A 21,135-nucleotide genomic window follows, 5' to 3' on the forward strand; every position below is an offset into this window, starting at 1 on the left:
AACAAGAAAATATGACCCAGAGTCAAGAGAGAAAAACAATCAATGCAAACTTACCTTAAGTTGACCCAGATGTTAAAATTAGCACAAAGGGATTTTTTTTTCCACACAGGGATTTTTAAAACAGCTGTTAAAAATGTGTTCAAGGGCTTAAAGAAAAATATAGTCATTATGAATAAAAATATGGGGAAATGCTCATTAAAGAAATGAAATATAAACAAAATCAGTTTTGGAACTGAAAAGTATGTTATATGTATTGACCACTGATGGGGTGTGCTTAACAACATACTGGAGATGGCCAGAAGAAAGGATTAGTAAACTTGAAAATAAATCAGTAGAATTTATCCAATATGCAAGTCAGAGAAAACAAAGACTGAATAAAAATGAGCAAAATGTAGGTGATTTGTGGCACAATGCAATACACATATATGAGCACATGCATGAGGTTGTGTGCATATGCATGTGCACACACACATACACAATACATCCCTGAAGGGAGAGGAGGGCATGAAACAATAACATTATCTGAAATCATAACAGTCCAAAATTTGCCAAATTCAATGCAAAACATAAGATTTTGTATCCAAAAATCTCAGTATTTCAAGAAATGTAAATATCTATCTCCCACCACTGCCACGACACAAATAGGCACATAATAGGAAAAACTGTTGACAACAAACAGGAGGAGAAAATTCTGAGAGATAGAGCAATTACAAACATGGTAATATCAATATGTATGAAAACCTGAATATACATTCAGAAAGCGATTTAGAAGACAATAAAGTATCTTTGAACTGCTGAATGAAAAAAAAAAAGCTTGTGAATCCAAAATTCTATATCCAGGGAAAATATCCCTGAGAAATAAAAATGAAATCAAGGCATTTTCAGATCTATTTGCTGCCAACAGACTGGCACCACAAAATGTATATATTCTGGCTTCATATGTAGGTGCACATGTCTGAATACTTTGCATGCATGTAAATATCCTGACTTTCACTGGGTTGATTGGCTTTGCATGGCTCTCTTTAAGGTTCTTCCATTAGATAAGTCATATTGTTTCTTTAAAAGAATTCAGTGAGTACACTCGATGTGTTTGTGTACACTCCTTAGCTTTAATCTACAAGTAGAGGTGGTTAGTTAACATTTAAAATATGCTAATCAAAAATCCTGCCTATAAGGACACTTCCCAGCTGAAGTCCCTCAATCAGGGGGCTCTCAAGAGGCAGCTAAACTAAGTACTTCGGATATGACTGATTGTATGTGCACCTGAGTGTTAACTAGTATGAAGGATACCAGGAATGATTTTGCACGAGTGAAGTGAATGTTATTTTCTATATGCGGCGGCTGAAAACATTTTAGGGTCACTGCTGCCCTTTCATCAGTAGAGTATAAGAATCAAGAGACCGTAGCTGTTTCACTACAGAATATCTAGATGTCTGTTTTATCTGTATCTCATCTTCATGGAGGACTCCGCCTTCTGACCTAAAAAAGGGTAGCAGATCCTGACATGAGAAGTTTTTTTTTTAAATGTATTTTACTGTGAAAATGTGATATAAGATACTTGAAAATGTGCCCAAGATAAATGAGAATTGAGAGTTCATTCAACAGGTTATTGGATATTCAACCTGCTTGTTAGTCAAGGTTATATGTGTGATAGAATTCAGCTGAGATCTTTTCTTCTTTTTTCTTTTCTCTCTTCTTTTTCCTCTTTTCTTTTCCTTTCTTCTTTTCTTTTCTTTTTTCTTTTTTTTTTTTTTGAGATTTGCTTTCTTTATGCTGATCACCTGTAGTGGGGTCTGAGGTGTACAGCTCTCACCCACAGTCAGTTTGTAATCCACCTCACCCCTCAACTCCCAACTCCACCTCCCTCATTTCACTTATCAAAAAAAGAGTAATTACAAAATCAACAAGTCTTTGCATTTCCTTTGTAAAATACTATATATAGTAATTGTGCTTATATAAATTTATTTATATATATTTATATATGTACATTCTAGCTTGGTGGTTCTATTAATAAAATTTATGCACAAACACAATAAAGAACACAGTTTGATATGAAGTAATATTTTTAAGTGCACAATTAACTAAATGAAGCTGTTCAGTGAAGGAATACATAAAGAATTAATTGATTTATCAATTTTATAGCTGAGAGGGATTTTAAAGGTCCAGAGAGATCATTTCTCTGACTTAGGAAAGCTTCATCAGTGTACCACAAATACTTTTCTTTTTTTCACCAAAGAAAATGCCACCTTTCTTTAAAAAAAAAGTTCTTTTAAGCATGACTTTTATTGCTATGAATGATATTATCTTACTTCCAAATGGTATCCAACCCTGATGAAGGCACAAAGTGGATCAAAAGCTCCAGTACCACAGGTCAGAAGGTGTGTCCTATTATAGTGATGCAAAACCCGGACAAAATTTGCACATTCACTCTAAAGCAAGAAAGAAAAAAAAGAAACAGGTTATTGTAAAAAAAATTTGTTTAGGCCTTTTTGATTTCTGTTTTCCCTAACCCTACAAATCTCATGTTCAAGTCTCCTTTGAGGCTGGAGGAGGCAAGAGGGGTGGATGTAGAGAGCAAGAAACAGTGGAAGCACAGACTGGGATAACCAATGCACACCTTAGCCTCACTGCATGAATTACATTCATAACAGGATTGTATCATTTTTCAGATATTCTAGTACATAAGTGAGGAGTAAAAAAAAGTACTATGCAGAAACTTATTCAAACATAAAGATGTGCATGGCAATACATCCCACTAAGTAATTGTTATTCCCAATGCTGTTATTTTTTTTTAAGTACATATAAACAAATGAATCAGCACAAAGTCAGAGAACCGGTAATTAGAGAAGGCTTCACTACCCTTAAAGAAACATGGGCAGACTTTTAAGGCTCTACAGAGTTTTGATGTTTGGTAAAATAAGTCATATCTTCAAACTCATAAATTCACACAAAGCACTTTCATAGAGGATTTTCAAATAAATACATGGGAAGTTAACCAAGAGAAATAACATTTTACACCCATGACTATAAGACGGCTGTGCGGGAATCAGCAAAAATTTTTTTATGAAGGACCAGGGAGTAATATATTTAGTTCAAATGGCCAACTGGTCTCTGTTTCAACAACTTACCTCTAAATATGGCATGAAAGCACTCATAGACAATACACAAAATGAATGTGTGCGGCTGGCTTCCAATGAAACTTTACTTACAAAAGTAGATGGCAGGCCCCATTTGGCTGAGGAGCTCTAGTTTGCCTACATTGGGATTCAACTAGAATATTTATTTTACACATCTTTGTATTCCCTGCTTAATTAAACACAGTAGTAAATATATATATAATATGCTTAACAAATTTTACTACATAAATCACCAGGTGAATTTTATGATCAATATGCTGAATGAGAAGAGTTTTAACTAGCTCAAACCAACTTGTCCAAATTAATTCTAGCAAACACCTTCCTGGTAAATTAGGTATTGTTGTTTCATTTAAAATAAATTACAAAATACTTAACTCTTCTAATGCTAAATACTACTCTGATATCAATGCATGTAGTAGTCAGTAAAATACCAGTAGTGGTATTTTAAAAGTCATAATCTGTCCTTATAAAACATTTCATAGAACAGTGGGATGAAACAGCCACCAGAACCAACCATTTTACTAGAAGTGATTCTGATTATAGCATTCCCTGTTCAGAATGAGGAATGTACTACTAACCTGATTATCCAGAGCATGTAGATATACTTTCTTCTATTTCCCATTCACGTAGCATTTTATTCTGAGGGTGACCAGAATTCATTCAGGCATGGGGAAAATATTCTCTTCTCCTATCACTGTAAGTACCTGCTTTTCATCTCATGAAACCTTGAATGAGCCAGTGAGGCTACATTTGGGCTCAGTCGGGCTCAGACTGACAGAGCCTAAGAGTGTGTTCAATTAGTCAGCATTATGCTGTGGACTAAGACAGCAGGAATGTCTTGGCTCACTCCTGGGCTGGGTGACCCAGTTGCTACAGAGACTCCGGAGTTGGTATAGTGTGTGTTAGTCTTACATGGTATGGGTTTTTTTTTTTCTCATTAAATAAAGGGAGAAAAGGGATAAGTTGACTTTCAAAAGGTGTGCACCCCTTTCTCCAAGACGTGTATCGTGTCAGCCGTCAGCTACTCCCAGCACCTGAAAGTCCCTTCATGCATGTGGACAAGGCACTGGGTCAGGACGCTGCTTCTGCGCAACCTCACACACCACAGGGAAGTTAGGGAGACAAGGAACACTGATTGTTCCAGCAGGAGAGACCCTAAACACATCGCGGGGGAGATAAAGCACTGCCTTTGCCTTCTCCTTTCTTTTTGTTTTTCTCTCCTTTTGTTTCATTTGGTTCTAATTTACTAATCAAGGCAAGATGAAATCTCACAAAGAATCTGCTTAACTTTCCCTTGAATTAAAAATGCACCTGAAATTGTTTTTTTCTCCCAATATGTAGGAGATAAGCATTAGGATAAGAAATTCATAAATCTGAGGTGACAAATACATAATAAACCAAAAACCAAAACCTAGACACCTCAGCTCCATTTACTCTGACTTCACATTGAAATTAACTTACAAATTATGATCTCTATAGAATGCATGTGTATGCACGGATATGTGTACATACATTTTTTTTCTTCCTGAGGGAATCGCATATATGCCTTTTAGGAGCAAATAAAAGGTTAAAGCATCAGTCCCTCGTGACTGACCAGGAATATAATTGGCAATGTGTTTAATTTACAATGAGTAATACTTACTGCATCTTTTCCTTTCATTATGCATTCTTCTATTTTTAGTGCTGTACTAGGCCAGCGTATCTGAAATAAAGATAATGTACTATTATGCAAATACATAAAAAAATAAACCACACCGAAAAACCATTTCATCTTTTCTATAATCCCAGTACATTTTCCTTTTTTTCTATTTCCTGAGAAGATAAATCAAGACTTTATCTTCTATACATCATTACACGCCTAATGAAGACACTTAACATTTGAGCTTTGAGCTTTTTTTAAATATTTTTTTAAATTTTTATTTATTTATGATAGTCACAGAGAGAGAGAGAGGCAGAGACACAGGGAGAGGGAGAAGCAGGCTCCATGCGCTGGGAGCCCGACGTGGGATTCAATCCCGAGTCTCCAGGATCGCGCCCTGGGCCAAAGGCAGGCGCCAAACCGCTGCGCCACCCAGGGATCCCAACATTTGAGCTTTTATTTCATCCTAAAACTTAGTTTTTAAACAAAAATCTTTCTCAGGTTTCCCTCCAATCTCCACCCTTGAGAGGACACCACACTTCAAGCAGCCCTGCTCTGCATATAACCGGCTGTGATCTCCGCCATCTGTCTTGTCTTTCCCCTGAACTCGACTGTCTCTCCCTCCAAGTCAGGCACCTCCTGAGTTTCCTTTGCATTTTTACCACTCAGCCCAGAGCGTGGTGTGCGGGGACTCAGTAACATTTGCTAAATGATGGGATTAAAGGATGTAGGATTCCTTTGTCCTGGAGGGACACCCAGACTACCTCCATGTCTCCACCACATCAAACATGATGCGTCTCTGTACACGTCCCTCTGAGATTGGTAAAAGAGCACCGTTAGTATGTATAACCAACGGAGGGGGTTGGTATGTATATAACCTAGGAGTAGCATTACTGGGTCTTAGGGTAAGCATTTATTTTATCTCTTAACATAGCACCAGAGTACTTCCAGAATGGCCACATACTCAACCAACTTTCTAATTTTTGTACTAAGCACACGAGATTAAATACTTCAATACTTACCATAACTTTATTAAAGATATAGTATTACCCAGGGAGCTTTTAAAAACAAAAATGTACTTTTCTCTGTGCATATACATCTATACATGGGAACCAAGGAATGTGATCCATTTGAGTAAGTGTAGCAAGTGGTAAGTTCCCAAATGTCTTCTATGCCCCAAGATCGTAAGCCTTCCAGTAAATAGTTTATCCCCACATCTTGATGGATCAATCAACCTCCCCCACCAGGCTGAAAAAGCTCAACTGGCCCCCTATCTTGTGTCTCTCTCAGAATCCTGGGGAGCATCATCTAATGCCATCATGTCATCGTCATGGTTTCTACTGGCTGGGTGATAACAGATTCAGTGTGGAGGGATGTTGACTCTGACCAGAATACCCTGTAACTTTTCCTTCACTGCTGTAAAAGGTTTTCACCTTAGATCCACTAAGGATCCGCACCGGGATACGGAACTCCTAAGATGTTCTCTCTTCCTCTCCTACCTCCACGACACTTTGAGTCAGGCTACATCCGTATTTCTTTCTTTTTTAGGCAATCATTTTCTGTTCTCAAGTTAACATTTTGGGGAAGGAGTAGCAACTTCCCAGCAGAGTAGCCTAGGCCTCTCAAGATATTAATATTTCTATAAATAACCTTTTCCTCCTCAGGATGCTCAAAGATGCCAGAGAAATTATCCAGGGTATCAAACTAAATATGAGAGGTTACTGATTGGAGATATTTTTTGTTCAGTGAGCACACTGCTTGTTTTCCGATTAGTGGCCAACATTTACAAATGAGAAATTTTGAATAGAAATCAAGATTTCCAGTTTCTCTAAGTGGGCCAGGCACTCTTTCTTTAATTTGTTTCAGACTCTTCTCCTGACTGATCCCAGCAGCCATTTTAAGTTTTTGAAAACGATATATACATACATATATATATACACACATACTAAATATATATATATGTATATATATATATTTGAATCCTAAATATGGTTAAGATTTAAACTTTTTTTATAAGCTGTGCCCCAGAAAATAACAAGTTAGGTATTTATATGCTAGAGGTCAAAGAGGCTTCTCACTTAACACACACATGATGTAGTCAAATCCAGTCCCAGATACATGAGTAATATTGGGAATTTATAAAAGTGGTGTCAAAGGCATTTTATTATGATGATTTTTACATTATTGTGTGTATTATCATAGGAGTAAGTACTACGTGGTTTGAATTACAGGTATAAAATATTACTTTGATATTGTTTGAATTACAAGTATAAAGTATTGCTCTGATATTCTTAATAGTGTAAGTTACTAACATTTCTTACTAACTATATTCAACATCAAGTATTCATAGTGCAGTATATAAACTTAAAAAATCATGTTTTCATTTATGTTGCGACACAAGAAAGACAAAGGAAAACAAATAGGAATATAAAAGAAAACCAACTAAAAAGCAAAAAGCATACACATAAAATCCTAGAATCAATGTTCATGATGGCAGTGCATCCAGCAGGGGATCATACAGGCTTCAGGAAAGAGATCACGTAAATACATCAATGTCAGGTTCAGATGCAGCCCTGCCTCAGCTTCAGCAGAGTCATTAGTACCATTAGAGGGTAAGCACCCCAGAAGCAAAGCTGTAGCATTCATAAACTTTACTGATCCCTTATTTTAGGAAAAATTTTTGTAGTCAGGGTGAGATTTTTTTTCAGATGATTTCCACACCTATTTTCACTTGAGATTCAGTTTGATTTTGGAATTATGATTTTACTGTGGATGCATAAATTATTCAAAAGGCTATGCTCGCACATGTGCACACACACATATGCGGACTGAATATATATAGCATATATTATATATATACTGTATATTAAATTATACAAATAAATATAAATACAAACCTATTTTAGGATCATCTCTCATTGGAAAGATTTTCATGACTAATTCAGTTAACAGCATCAATAAATCAGAGAATATCTTACTTGTAATTCCAAATAGTGCTTTATATTCTTAACACATTTAACTTAAGAAATGTAGGGCTCATCTTCTTCTTAAAAATATTAGCATCCCTTGTTATTCATTTTTCATTATGTAAGATGATGACTTCTTTAAACTGTATTGTCACAATTTCAAAGTATAACTCAATCAATTCTTTAGAAAAATGTGTCAAGTTCAGCTTGTCAATGTTGAAATAGTATCCAGACCAGTAATACAACCTGAACACATTACACCATGTACTCCCCACAAATGATTGCTTCATAATGATTATTTCTAGGACTAGTTGAATAACTGTTAAAGGGGTAATTCTCTACAGAATTTCTACACACCTTTTGACAGTTTTGTTCTACATTATCTTTTCAAACAGGCTTGAAGGTAAAGATAGAACTTCCCTCCAGGCGAAATGAAAGACTAGCTTCCTGACCAGGATAATAAAGAGAATGTCTCCCTCCAGACAAAGGTTGAATAGGTTTGCTAATGTACTCCTTGTGAGATTTCATATTTCCTAAGCTTGGGCTCATCAGGCATAACACATACGCACTCTGTGTGCAGCATACCTGGTTATGCTATGCATCACCCCCTGTGGGACTTATGAGGGCAAAGCAATTGCTGGATACATGATGGCCATGCTGCATGCAATGCTGTGGCTAATAGAGTTCTTTGTTTCTGACCCATGAGTCTCATGTCTTCTGGCAGCATCTAGGACATGGTGACAGCTAACTTGCTGTCTTACAAGTGAGGCAAAATCTCAGACTCTCTACAGTTATGACACCAATGAAACATAATATATTTTGTCATAGTGAATACAATAAATGGCATTTCTCAAGATTTTCAGGATCTGTATTGTTTTTAGTGGCAAGTGGAATCATTTCAATTGCACTAGAAAAGAAAAAAATCATTCCTCCAGGCATATTGTACAAAGTATTTCACAATAAAACCTTTCCTAATATCTTTTTAAATAGATAATATTTATTTCTCCTTTGATCCTCTATATTGTTCTTACTTTCTGTATTAGGATTGTATTACAATTTGTGTACTTAAGTCTCATATTAATCTGTAAGTTATAGAGAGGAGAGCAATGTCTTATTTCTGTATCCCTACCAATGCACAACCCAACCTGGCACAATGCCTTCAGCGTGGTTACTGCTTATTCAATGTCTGTTGATTGACTTCTATCAATCACTACATCTTTTTAACATTCTTTGTAAAGTCCATCCACAGTAAAATTTCAGAGATAAACTTCACTGGCATGAAATTGCTGTGCCAGTGGCAAAGGAATGAGACAAGTAGCAATTTGGGGTTTAATCAGAGAGGGAATTCTGGAGGATGTTAACAAAAATCTAGACTTTGAAAGACTGGTGGGATTTCTGAAAACAGAGAAAAGGATCTTGACCAGATCACTTTGAGAAGATGGGAGAGATGCAGAAGGTTAAATTATGAACACTTACCACTACAAAGTCCAATACACAGGAACTCTTTCCAAAACAATGTCATTATAGATTTACTCAGGTTTTGTGTGTTTTTTTTATATATATAACACTTAACAGACTCAGGATAGCATTCAAATGTTCATTCATGTGAGAAAAGATAACATAGCAATACCTCCTGAAAATGGAGTTATTTTAAAGCCATCATGCACAAATATCCTGACAAGATAGTAAGAAAAATTATTTTCTTCATTTGTTGTGGAAATCAGGATGTATTGTGGTTCTGCTCCAGAGTTTATCATCAACAAAAGCCCATGAAATTAAGCTATTTGTTCTGCCAAAAACATTTCTTAAAGGCAGTTAAACAACAGGGTGTAATACTATTTCCAAATTTTCTATTCCAAGAAGGAATTAAAAGCAAAAGGTTAAATACACATCATTTCATCACAATATTCCTATATTACAATTTAATTGTTCCAATGCACATTAATGGTCAATTTACTCCTCTTGCACATCTCAAAGGAGGAAAATAAAATAAAATAAAAATTAAATTACAAAGCAATTTTTTCTGGACTCCCTGTTGAGTCTCATGATTATGTTACAATTAAGGATTTAACAACTTACTATTACAAGATGTTATGACACTCAGAGATTTAGGGAAGTAAAAACGAATCCAAGAAGAAGACACAATTTAACTCTCTAAAAAAAGATTTCATTTTTAAATAAATAAATAAAATGATCCAGTAAATCTCCCTTCATGGAATATATTTAACTGCCTTAGACAATATTATAATTTCATCTAATAAATCCTCTTTCTCATTCTATTATTTTTAAAAAAATGTTTATTTATATTTTAGTTTTTCTTTCTACATTTTACATCTATGCACAGTATCAGTGTCCATCAATGTATATATTAACTACGTGTCCTATAAATATCATGAAAAGAAAATATATTTTGAGTATAACACATTAAAAGAGTCCTAATGGTTTATAAATGGTAGTCTTTAACCCGACATCATTTTTAGTGTTTATGCTTTTATACTTAATTATAATGACTGTCATTATTCAAGTAGTTTATATGCCAGAATTATAATCTTTTGAACTATAAACAAGATTTGTATTTGAAATGTTTATACTCCAAAGCATTTGAACTAGAACAATATTATTACTACAAGAACATTATTGGCCTGATGCATGCCCTTTTTAATGGATGAAATTTACTCAACTGCTAACATTAATGTGAAATACCATCTGCCATTTATAGGCAAATTATACTTTAATGCCTTTTTCCACTCAGTAAAAAAATTAAATTCTAAAATATAAGAATTTCTTTTACTTTTGATGTAATAAAGTGGAATAAATGGGGAAAATGTAAATACTTTTAAAAACAGAAGTATCTAAGAGAACTATATGTACAGAATTCAAATCAACTAATTTACTATTAGCTTAAAATAAGAGTGGTGAGAATAATTTTAGGAAAATAGCCTGAAATTTAGAAACTTAGAGAAAAAGTATGAATAATGCTAAATTTAAAGTTTATTACTAATATGGGATAGTCTATGAAGTCCCATAAAATATAGCTTAAATAAATATATATCTACTTTTGATTTATTTTTCTTTTCTTTTAAAAAATATTTTTATTTATTCATGAGTGACACACAGAGAGGCAGAGACACAGGCAGAGGGAGAAGCAGGCTCCCTGCAGGGACCCGATGTGGGACTCTATCCTAGGACTCTGGGATCATGACCTGAGCCATGCTCAACCACTGAGCTATCCAGGTGCCCCAACTTTTGATTTCTTTGGGAATGGTAAAAAAACAAAACAAAACAAATTATACCTCAAAATTTTATGCCTTAGTATTGTTATCTTTCAGAGAAAAATTTTTATTTGTTTTTCAGGAAATTTCAGTAATGCTCAACTCAACACAGATTACAAGGGACCGTAAAGACTGAATACAGCTAAACTAATCACTTACCACGGTTTAATACTGGAGTCCGTGGGGCTCTCAATCTTTGCCATAAGTAACCATAAGTGGGACACAGTTCCTCCTTATACTAGTCAGCAGTTTCTCTCTACCCTGTCACCAACTACTAACTACTCCACTAGTTCTTCACCATTAGTAAGGTAAAATGTGGTCATGCTAAGGGAGTAAGAACCAAGGGGAAAGAAACACCGCATAACAGAAGGCAGAGCTAATGGTATATGGTGAAGACCAGTTGGGAGAAGTGAAGTTCACACCAAAGCTGTACTCTGCTTCTCAATGGTATGATGCTATGGAAAGAGCACAGGCCTCTCGACAGACAGACCTGGTTTTAAATTCTACCTACTACTTACTGGCTTCATGCCTCTATTTTCCTCTACCTTCTATTTATCCAACATACTACTGCTAAGGTAACTGTACTAATTACAATTCTAGTGATGGTATGCACATATTCAGAATCCCCCACTGGCTCCTGCATTGCCTAGAGTAAGTTTCAAAAGTACAGGAAAAATTTCCATGATCTGGTCCCAACCACATTTCCATTCTTAACTCTTACTCTGCACCCTACCTTCCACCATTCACATCCCCCCACTTTAACTATCTACTTTGGAGATTAGTTATTATTTTAAACAGCTCTAAAATTTCTGTTCTTTCCTTTATTTACTCTGTTCCCACTACTACTCCGTACAAATTGAAATTCCGAGTATCATTAACAGTCTAATGAATTAATTAAAAATATTTTATTTCTTTATTCACAGAGACACACAGAGAGAGACAGAGACACAGGCAGAGGGAGAGGCAGGCTCCCTGTGGGGAGCCTGATGGGGACTCGATCCCAGGACCCCGGGATCACGATCTGAGCCAAAGGCAGATGCTCAACCAATGAGCCACTCAGATGCCCCTAACAGTCCAATTTAAATTATATCTCCTCCAGAAATCCCCAGCCCCCAGCTTTCATATGCTTACTTAGCATTGGATTTAAACATTTATTACAGTTTAATTTAGTTGTGCTATAAATGGCAAATGTGCATTATCTATCTTCTCCATTATATTGCAAATATTTAAGGGTAGAGACTGTTTTGTTCATTTGTCCATTCTTCAAATTTCCATGTAGATTTCTAAAATGCAGTTGAAAAGCCCTAAAAATATGTAGGATTCTTTTTCTTACTTATAGCAGCACATTAGAATTGTATACTGAGGGGATCCCTGGGTGGGTCAGCAGTTTAGCGCCGCCTTCAGCCCAGTGTGTGATCCTGGAGACCCCGGATCAAGTCCCACGTCGGGCTCCCTGCATGGAGCTTGCTTCTCCCTCTGCCTGTGTCTCTGCCTCTCTCTTTCTCTGTGTCTCTCATGAATAAATAAATAAAATATTAAAAAAAAGAATTGTGTACTGATTCTATGTCTAGTTTAGACAACAATCATGGTAGCAAATATTTAGGGACTTACTATGTTTTAGGCATTTAATAATTAACGAATCTTCTCATAAAAGCTGTGAATTAAGTACTGTGATCACCTCTCTCTCACAGATAATAAAACTAAGACATAGGGATGTGGAACAATTGGCCAGGATCACTCATCTCCTAAGTGGGAGATTGGATACTATAGTCCGTACAGGCTGGCTGCATACTCTTTGTTCTTTGCTATTATGTTCTGCTACTTTTCAAACAGTGTTATAATATCTATGAATTAAAACAGTTAAAATGAAATAAGAAGTAAAATTAATATGTTGCCTATTTTTGTTAACTTTCAAAAAAATTAACTATTGGTCAGCTGAACTTTATTCTAGAAATAAAACATTGATCAGATAAAGTAAGGGCACACTTTCAGTCAATAAAGAAACACAAACAAATATACCATATCTAATATTTCCTTAATGGTAAATTTAAACAAATTGTAATAAATATGAATAAGGAAATAACATTTTTCTCATGGAATATAAAAACTAGTACAAAAATGTTTTCAATAATTCTTAGATGCTATGTGAAAAAATTTCCCTTGTGTAATATCAAGAGGGATCTTTATTTTGATTATTACCAGTTTTAGTTTACTAATGAATATTATCATTACTCACGATTTTGAAAGGATACACATTATGAAAATGTTTTAAAGTCACATGAAAAGTTTTTTTTTTAATCCTGTTTAAAAAGACTGAATTACTAAATAATTGTGTAAATACTGGGTTGGCTTTTAAATGTTAAAAAATGGCAGTACGTTTTATAGGTATTTCTTTTTTCCCCCCTTTCTCGAGTGTATTTTTGATATTTCTAATATATTCAGAATTTTCTATGAATTAACTCTAAAAATATCTTACCATTAATTTTCCATGTATTTATTTAAATCCTCTTAGGCCTAAATCCAATTAAATTATATCAGTGATTAAAGTTAAAAAAACTATGCATCATGTAAAAATAAGATTTAATTCTGCTGAGTGTAAAGCTGCTAACCTGAGAATTTAATAATAACATATTAAACTGTCATGATCTCTTCTGGCTACATTTTGACTTTACAAGAAGTAAAAATTAATCGGGGTGGAAAGTGTTTGTAGAAACATATACATTACTTTTCAAATTATAGATTGGAAGCGCTTCCTCAATACAAACTATAGTTTTAAAATCAAGCAGTAAGTACAAGAAAATTTAATGAGGAATGTTTTCAACAGATGAAAAATAAAAGTCAATTTAATTTTGAATAGCCTTGAATTTCCATGTTTAGAGCCCTATCCCAACTTAGAGACTATAGGATTTTATCATAAACAGATGCTTTTTAAAAGTGAGATACAGATCCAGGTTGTATCTACAGGAAATCATGTGAAAAGTATCCGGCAAGATGTTTTGTCATTCCCTTTACACATTTTCTATTCATACTAATGTCCTGATCTTGTCATAGTATGACCAGAAACTCTCAAGATGTTTTAATTTTTTCACTCAAATTCTGGTTTCTTCTAATTTAGTCCATTTTTTTTACACCAAAAGCTTTAGAGAAAAATAAAAAGGAAAGAGTATGTTTTTAAAAAAAATTCTCTGGAAGTTGCGGATGAAATCAGAGTTTAATCTAAGAGGTCTCACATTATTTGTGGATTTTAGAGATCTTTCAAGAGAGCAATTTGTAGAAACTACTCTCTTGTGGCAGATGTGAGGTTCTCATAAAATAAGAACATAAGGTAGAACAAATGGAATTATAAAATTGAATTTATCACACTGAATAGCAGGATTTAACACCTGTATTGATTTTTCTGAGTGTGAGTTAAAGGTGTTTTATGAATGTAATACAGATACAACAGAGCAGAATTTCATGGCAAAAGACTATTATTACATAGTCTGGAAAATGCTATTAAATAATTAATTTATAAAATAAAACCAGTCTCTAAAAAGACTAATATAATACAGTAAGTCTGGTAAATGATAAATTCTTATCTATTTCAAAATTGCAGTCTTATGTGTGTGTATAATCATAAAAGTTCTGATTATTACACATAAAACATTTATTGGGCATCACATATAGGACCAGTATTTCCTAAGGTTTACAGGGACACATAATGCTTCAGTATTTCACCATCCTAGATACACATAACAATCATCTGGGGGCTGGTTTAAAATCCCCACTTCAGTCTGTGGGTGGGGCATCACAGCATAGATATTATTTACAACGTCCTCAGGTGTTATTAATGTGCAGCCAAACTAAAACTACTGCCACACTTATAAAACAGCATCCTACCTTGTTTGCCAGTGGGGAAGTGGGTAGGTGGTTGGTGGGGGTAAGGGTGGGGGTAGAAGGCAGACAAAATTAACCTAAAAGAAATTAGAGAATAATTAGTTTCATAGTGGTTCTGGCAATAAGTACAATGGGAATTGCAAGAGAGCAGACAATGAAGAGAAAATATTGGATGATGTCAGGATTCACCACAGACACAGTTTCATTCTTTTATTGTCTATGTTCTTTGTCTACAACTTCAAACACGAATATAACACAGTACCTACCTATCTGAAGGAGCTATCTTATAAATTAGACTGGCAAGTAAACAGCCAATTTTAATATAATATGAGAATCAAAATCAGACCAAAGATAAAGAAAGGGCTAGGAGAATCTTCTCTAAATCCAGTTTAGAAGAAAAGGAAGTGGCTTATAAAAAAAAGTAGGTATGTTTGAAGGCTAGTCCAGGGAAGGAGAGAGTATAACAATAAGGGGATATTAAAGAGCAAACAGAGGTGCTCAGCATCAGTTATCATCGTCATACCACATTGAGATATCATGTTACAACTGTTAAAATGGTTATTATAAAAAATAAAAAAATAAGTGTCGGTGAAGATGTAGGGAAGATGTAGCAGTGACGAGGAAATATCAACTGGTATAGCCATTATGGATAATGGCATGGAAACTCCTCAAAAAATTAAAACTAGAATGACTATATGATCCAGCAATTCCACTTCTACTTGTATATCCAATGGAAATCAAAAGAGAATCTCAAAGAGATATCTGCACTCTCATGTAGCATTATTTACAATAGTCAAGAAATAAAACCAACTTAAGTGTCAATGGATGAATGGATAAAGATGTGAATGTTACTCAGTCATGATAAAAAAGGAAATCCTGCCATTGGCTGCAACATAGATAACCCTGAAAGCATTATACTAAGTGAAGTAAGTCAGAAAAGGAGGTGGGGAGATGGAGATGGGAAGATTTTTTTTTAAAGATTTTATTTATTTATTTGAGAAAGAGTAAGAGAGAACAATGAGGGAGAAGGAGAAGCAGACTCTTTGCTGAGCAGAGAACCTGATGTGGGTGGGGCTCCACCCAGGACCTGAAATCATGATATGAGCCAAAGGCAGACACTTAACTGATGGAGCCACCCAGATGTGCCTAGAGATGGGAAGATGTTAATCAAAGGGTACAAACTTCCAGTTCCTGAGGACCTAATGTGCAGCATGATGATGATGATTAATACTGTATTATATACTAAAAGTTAAGTGCTAAGACAGTAAATCTCAAATGTTCTCACTACAAAAAAGAAATTGTAACCCTGTGACATGATGGATATGTTAGCTGACACTATGGTGGTAGCCTTTTTGCAATTTATAAATTTATCAAATCAACATGTTATCCACCTTAAACCTACACAATCTCATGTGTCAATTACACCTCAATAAAGATGGAAAAAGTGAAAATAGAAGTGATCTGTTAGCAATATATTAGTGTAGACGAGACTGAAAAGGTAGATACGAGTAGATCACAAGGATCTCTAACTTTGCAAAAACGAAAACTTTATTCTTACTCAAAAATTTTAGAATGTTTTGTAAGATAAAAATTATAGAGCAAGAATAACTATGTTAACCACGTTAACTATGGCCTGATCAAAGAGTTCAGGAAATGCACCAGCTTCAATTGAAAAAAATCATCATTATTTAGTTGTATAATCTCCAATTGAAATTTAGCACCTCTATCATGTAAACGTAAGAAATAAATTACAGTAGTATTAATATCCATTGTTTATAAGCAAGAGAAATACTAGATATTTTATTTTATTTTTTAAATATTTATTTATTTGAGAGAAAGAGAACGTGTGTGAGTGGGGCAAAGGGCAGAGAGAGAATCTCAAACTCCCCACTGAGCCTGAAGCCCGTTATGAGGCTCAATCTCACAATCCCGAGATTACGACCTGAGCTGAAACCAAGAGTTGGATGCATTATGGACTGAGCTCCAAGAAATAACAGATATTTTAATATTACTTTAGGGTTGTTACAGGTATCTCAAAATATTATTAACATTCATCATTAATTTGGAATTACAGTGCTGAAAAGACTAGTTGCTAGGTCTTATTACTTAATATACAAATTAAGAAGCTACATGCTTTCATACTACAAATTATTATTCTTGTGGTGTGATAACTTTATTTCAATATATTTATAATTTGCTGGCTTTTTCCAATATTTTACTTAGTAATCCTACGTAATGGTTTTTTAAAAGATTTTATTTCAGAGAGAGAGAGAAAGAGAGAGAGCATGTGCAAGCATGAGCACGGGGAGGGGCAGAAGGAGAAGCATACTCCCTGCAGAGCAGGGAGCCCAATATGGGGCTTGATCCCAGAGCCCTGAGATCATGACCTGAGCCGATGGCAGATGCTTAACCGACTGAGCCACCCAGGTGTCCCCTACATAATGATTTAATGCATTTAAAGGTCCATAGACTTGACCACACTGCCAAAGAGATCCATGATACACAAAAAAGTTTATGAACCCCTAACAAAACTATATTTGTTGCTAATTTTATAGAAAGAGGAAATGATAAGGTATATAAAAGATAACCAATCCTTAAGCAAAGTCAACAGGGTAGGATACAGAGCATGGGTAGAAGGGATGGCACATTGTGAAAGGAGAAAGAGCACTCCCCACTTTAACAAGGAAGGCGGTAGAAGTCACACAGAAGTAGTGGACTTGGTGATAGGAGAGAAAGGATCCACCTGTTTGATGGTTTCTATTTTCTAATAAAGTTAAAAATTAAGATTAGTCATCTTCCCTGAAGAGATCATCAGGGCTAATCCATTGTGACACATCCCTACGTGGTGACTGTTCACCCCATGGGAAGCAGTGACACTCCCTTACCCAAGGAGATCAATAATCAATGGCTGGACTCATATCCCCATAAAGTTCTATGCAACTCCCAGTCTGACTCTGCCCTTCCAAACTTTTCAAACACTTCCATTAAATCATCTCAAATGCCTATTCTGTCTTTAGCAAAATCCACTGTCACTTCTACTTCTTTTTCTAGTGATCCTTTAACTTCCTGCTTTAATTAAAATCAGCTTGTCCCCTGAAACTGTTGTTTCTCTACCAGTGGTATCTACTGGTAGTGGCTTTTTTACTCTAAACCCACATTAAGAAAGATGTTTTAATTGATTCTTCTGGCCCGTTCCTAATACTTTTCACTCTAAATTCATCTACCAAATAAAAATTTAAAACTGGGATCCCTGGGTGGCGCAGTGGTTTAGCACCTGCCTTTGGCCCAGGGCGCGGTCCTGGAGACCCGGGATCGAATCCCACGTCGGGCTCCCGGTGCATGGAGCCTGCTTCTCCCTCTGCTGTGTCTCTGCCTCTCTCTCTCTCTCTCTCTCTCTCTGTGTGACTATCATAAATAAATAAAAATTTAAAAAAAATTTAAAACCAAACAGTAAAAATAAAACCCTTGCTGCTTTGAAGCTCATGTGATCACAACCATACCATCTGCTACCCCTCCATGTAATCAACCACCATCATCCTCTGTCAGGTGCTCCTCGGTGGAAAGATTACTGTCTTTCTTTGCATAGGGATGAATCATCCCCTATCACTCTAGCCAACCGGTGTTCTATCCTCTGATATTTCAATGGTATGGTCCTTGAAATCGATCTCAGCCACACACTCTGTTGGTGCTTATCTAGCTCTCCACAGTCTATTATGGAGCCATTCGCCGCAATTGGCTATTGAGCCTTGAAACATGACTAGTGGGAATTTTGTATAGGTGACATATCACTTCCCCAGAAAATCTTTTCCTGACCACCCTACCAAATATAGCAACCCCTTTACTCTTGCCTCCCTAACCAGGATTATTTTTCTCCATAGCACTTATCACTGTCTGATATTTTAGTATGGTATTTTTTTGGTCTGCATATTCTAATCTTTTACAATGTGTATGTCCCTACTTCTGAAATAAAATTTGGGTTATGAAAATAATAAATAAAGTAAAATCAAAAACAAAAGTGCTATTATAGTTGCAAAGACATTGAGGTCTTGGGTGGGGATAAACAAATGAATCAAGGGAAGACTGCTAAAAAAATATATGGATTAAAGAGACCAACAGAAAAGGGTTTGGAAGGTGTGTGGATCACCAGAAACTTAGACACTGCTGGAGAGTGGGACTTTATGTAACTACTTTCTGCCTTGGGAGAGCATTATCTTGTACAAGTGAACATCATCAGCAATTAACCTGTAACCAGCAATAGCCAGAATATATGTCCTGGGGGCGTTCCTGCAGGAATGTGTAGAAGACACTTACTACAGTAATCACAGAAACATCAATAAAGCAAAATCCTGGGTACCACCCAACTGTCCTTTTGACAGGTAACGGGTAAACTGTGCTATATTCATATGATGGAATGTATTACATCCCAGTCAAAGTGACTAATAAGAGCTTATACATAGCTTCTAAAGTGTGCGATGCATACTTCTTGGTCCTTTACTTCCATTAACTCATTTTTGCCCTCAGAGAAGACTAACATTTCTCCTTTCACAAATCAGGAAATAGAGGCAGAAAGGGGTTAAGGAATTTGCCAGGTGTTCTAAGTGTAGAGGCAGGATTGGAACCTAGAAATCTAATTTGTGGTCCTAATTCACTAATCTAGTTTCACAACAAAGGATTCTAACTGCAAGGAAGATGACTGAATCTAAGAAATAATACTCAAAACATTTATTATAACAAGTTTTAAAATAAAAACACAAACAGACAGACATAAAATACGGGTAGTAATCACTTCTATAGAGTAGGAGGCATGAAGAGGGGAAAACAGTAGCTGCCTCGACAATGGGATTGGTGATATTCTCCTTGAGTTGAGTGGGGGACTCACTGGTGTTGATTTCATTATTATGCTTTCTAGCATGTTTACATTATTCTTTTTACATATTATTTTGTGCATCAAATATTACATTTCAAAAGATATTAAAAGCTAAGAAATAAATACAATGTGAGAAAATAGAGAAAATGGGCTTTGGTTACTCTCAAGGTACCTGATCTTAAGGGATCTAAGAGGGATTTGGTATCACATGGATATATGTTTAGGGGGGGTGTTCTATGGTGGGCTCCAGATCCTGTTATAGAATGATGGGCTAGTCTCAGTGATTTGACCTCAGCAATTCTGCCTCCCAAGGGGTGTCTGGTAATATCTGGAGATTTTCCGATTGGCATGACTGGGTGGTGAGTTCAGCTGGCATCTATTCCATGGAAGCCAGGGACAGCTAAACAGGCTACAGTGCACAGGATACCCCTTTCCCCAGCTTAGACCTATTCGTAATGCCAATAGTACTGGTAGGTTGAGAAACCCAGAGCTAGATAAAGCAAAGCAGGAGAGATTAAAAATATAACAGGTAAAAAATTGAGGGAGCAAGGTCCAGAAAAGGTGTGAGGAAAGCCTGGCCCAGAGGCAGACACACAGCATCTTTGGAGCTTGGAAAGCACTAAGGCACCTTCATTCTCAAGTCCATTCCTTTAAACAGAAGGTGCGTAGAGTAGATCTAGCTTTAATTCTGCTGTTACTGAAAACAAACACAAAAGTTCAATTTGAAGTTTCATTGCTAATCATTTTGAGGAAATAGGAAGGGAAAGTACAAAACAAAACATAAAAACAATGCAGGTGAGGTGAAGTTACCTCAGAGCCAATAAAGCTTAAGCCTCAGGACTCCTTACTGGTACTTGCCCCTTTTGTGACCTGAGGAAGGATCTGAGCAATTTGAAATTTATGTTTGAATGAATATATTTCCCGAAGAGTTTGCTAAACTGTATATACTTCAGGCCCCACAAAATGAGGATTTGCCCTTGAATGCAGCCAAGTTATTGAATTTAGTAATTTGGTAGCTAACTTTCCTTGACCTCCTTGAGAGATGGTACCCTAAGCTTCAATGGCCACAGATTATTCTATTTAGCTCCCTAAGATGCAGTTCATGCAACCCTACTACTTTCCTGGACCCTTATAGAGTCTTCACTGGTCATTTCCTCTACAAAGCCTGTCTTTCCAGTATTACAGGGCTAGGGATACAATTAGACCAAAACAATAAAGGGAAAATAAGTAGGTGATTCAATTTCCTCTACTCTAAAAGGGAATCACATTAATGTGGGAAGCTGATACCTCCTGGTCTTAGTTCCACATAGGAAACAACAGCTGAGGAAAATCATTAGGAGATTTTGTGTACATAAGAATCATCTAGAAAGCTTGCTCT

At 35.8% G+C, this 21,135-nt stretch overlaps 1 protein-coding gene across 1 annotated transcript in view; it reads right to left on the reverse strand.

Moving 5' to 3' along the window:
• Positions 1-21,135, reverse strand: part of SEMA3E (semaphorin 3E) — a 234,984-nt gene that overhangs the window by 77,241 nt on the left and 136,608 nt on the right. The window contains exons 3-4 of the mRNA XM_055300904.1: positions 4,780-4,839; positions 2,310-2,429 (exon numbers count right to left, since the gene is read on the reverse strand). Coding sequence (XP_055156879.1) covers positions 2,310-2,429; positions 4,780-4,839 — 180 coding nt within the window. The remainder of the gene's footprint in view (positions 1-2,309; positions 2,430-4,779; positions 4,840-21,135) is intronic.

This window comes from Nyctereutes procyonoides, unplaced genomic scaffold (genome assembly GCF_905146905.1).
Source record: "Nyctereutes procyonoides isolate TBG_1078 unplaced genomic scaffold, NYPRO_anot_genome, whole genome shotgun sequence".
Classification (NCBI taxonomy): Eukaryota; Metazoa; Chordata; class Mammalia; order Carnivora; family Canidae; genus Nyctereutes; species Nyctereutes procyonoides.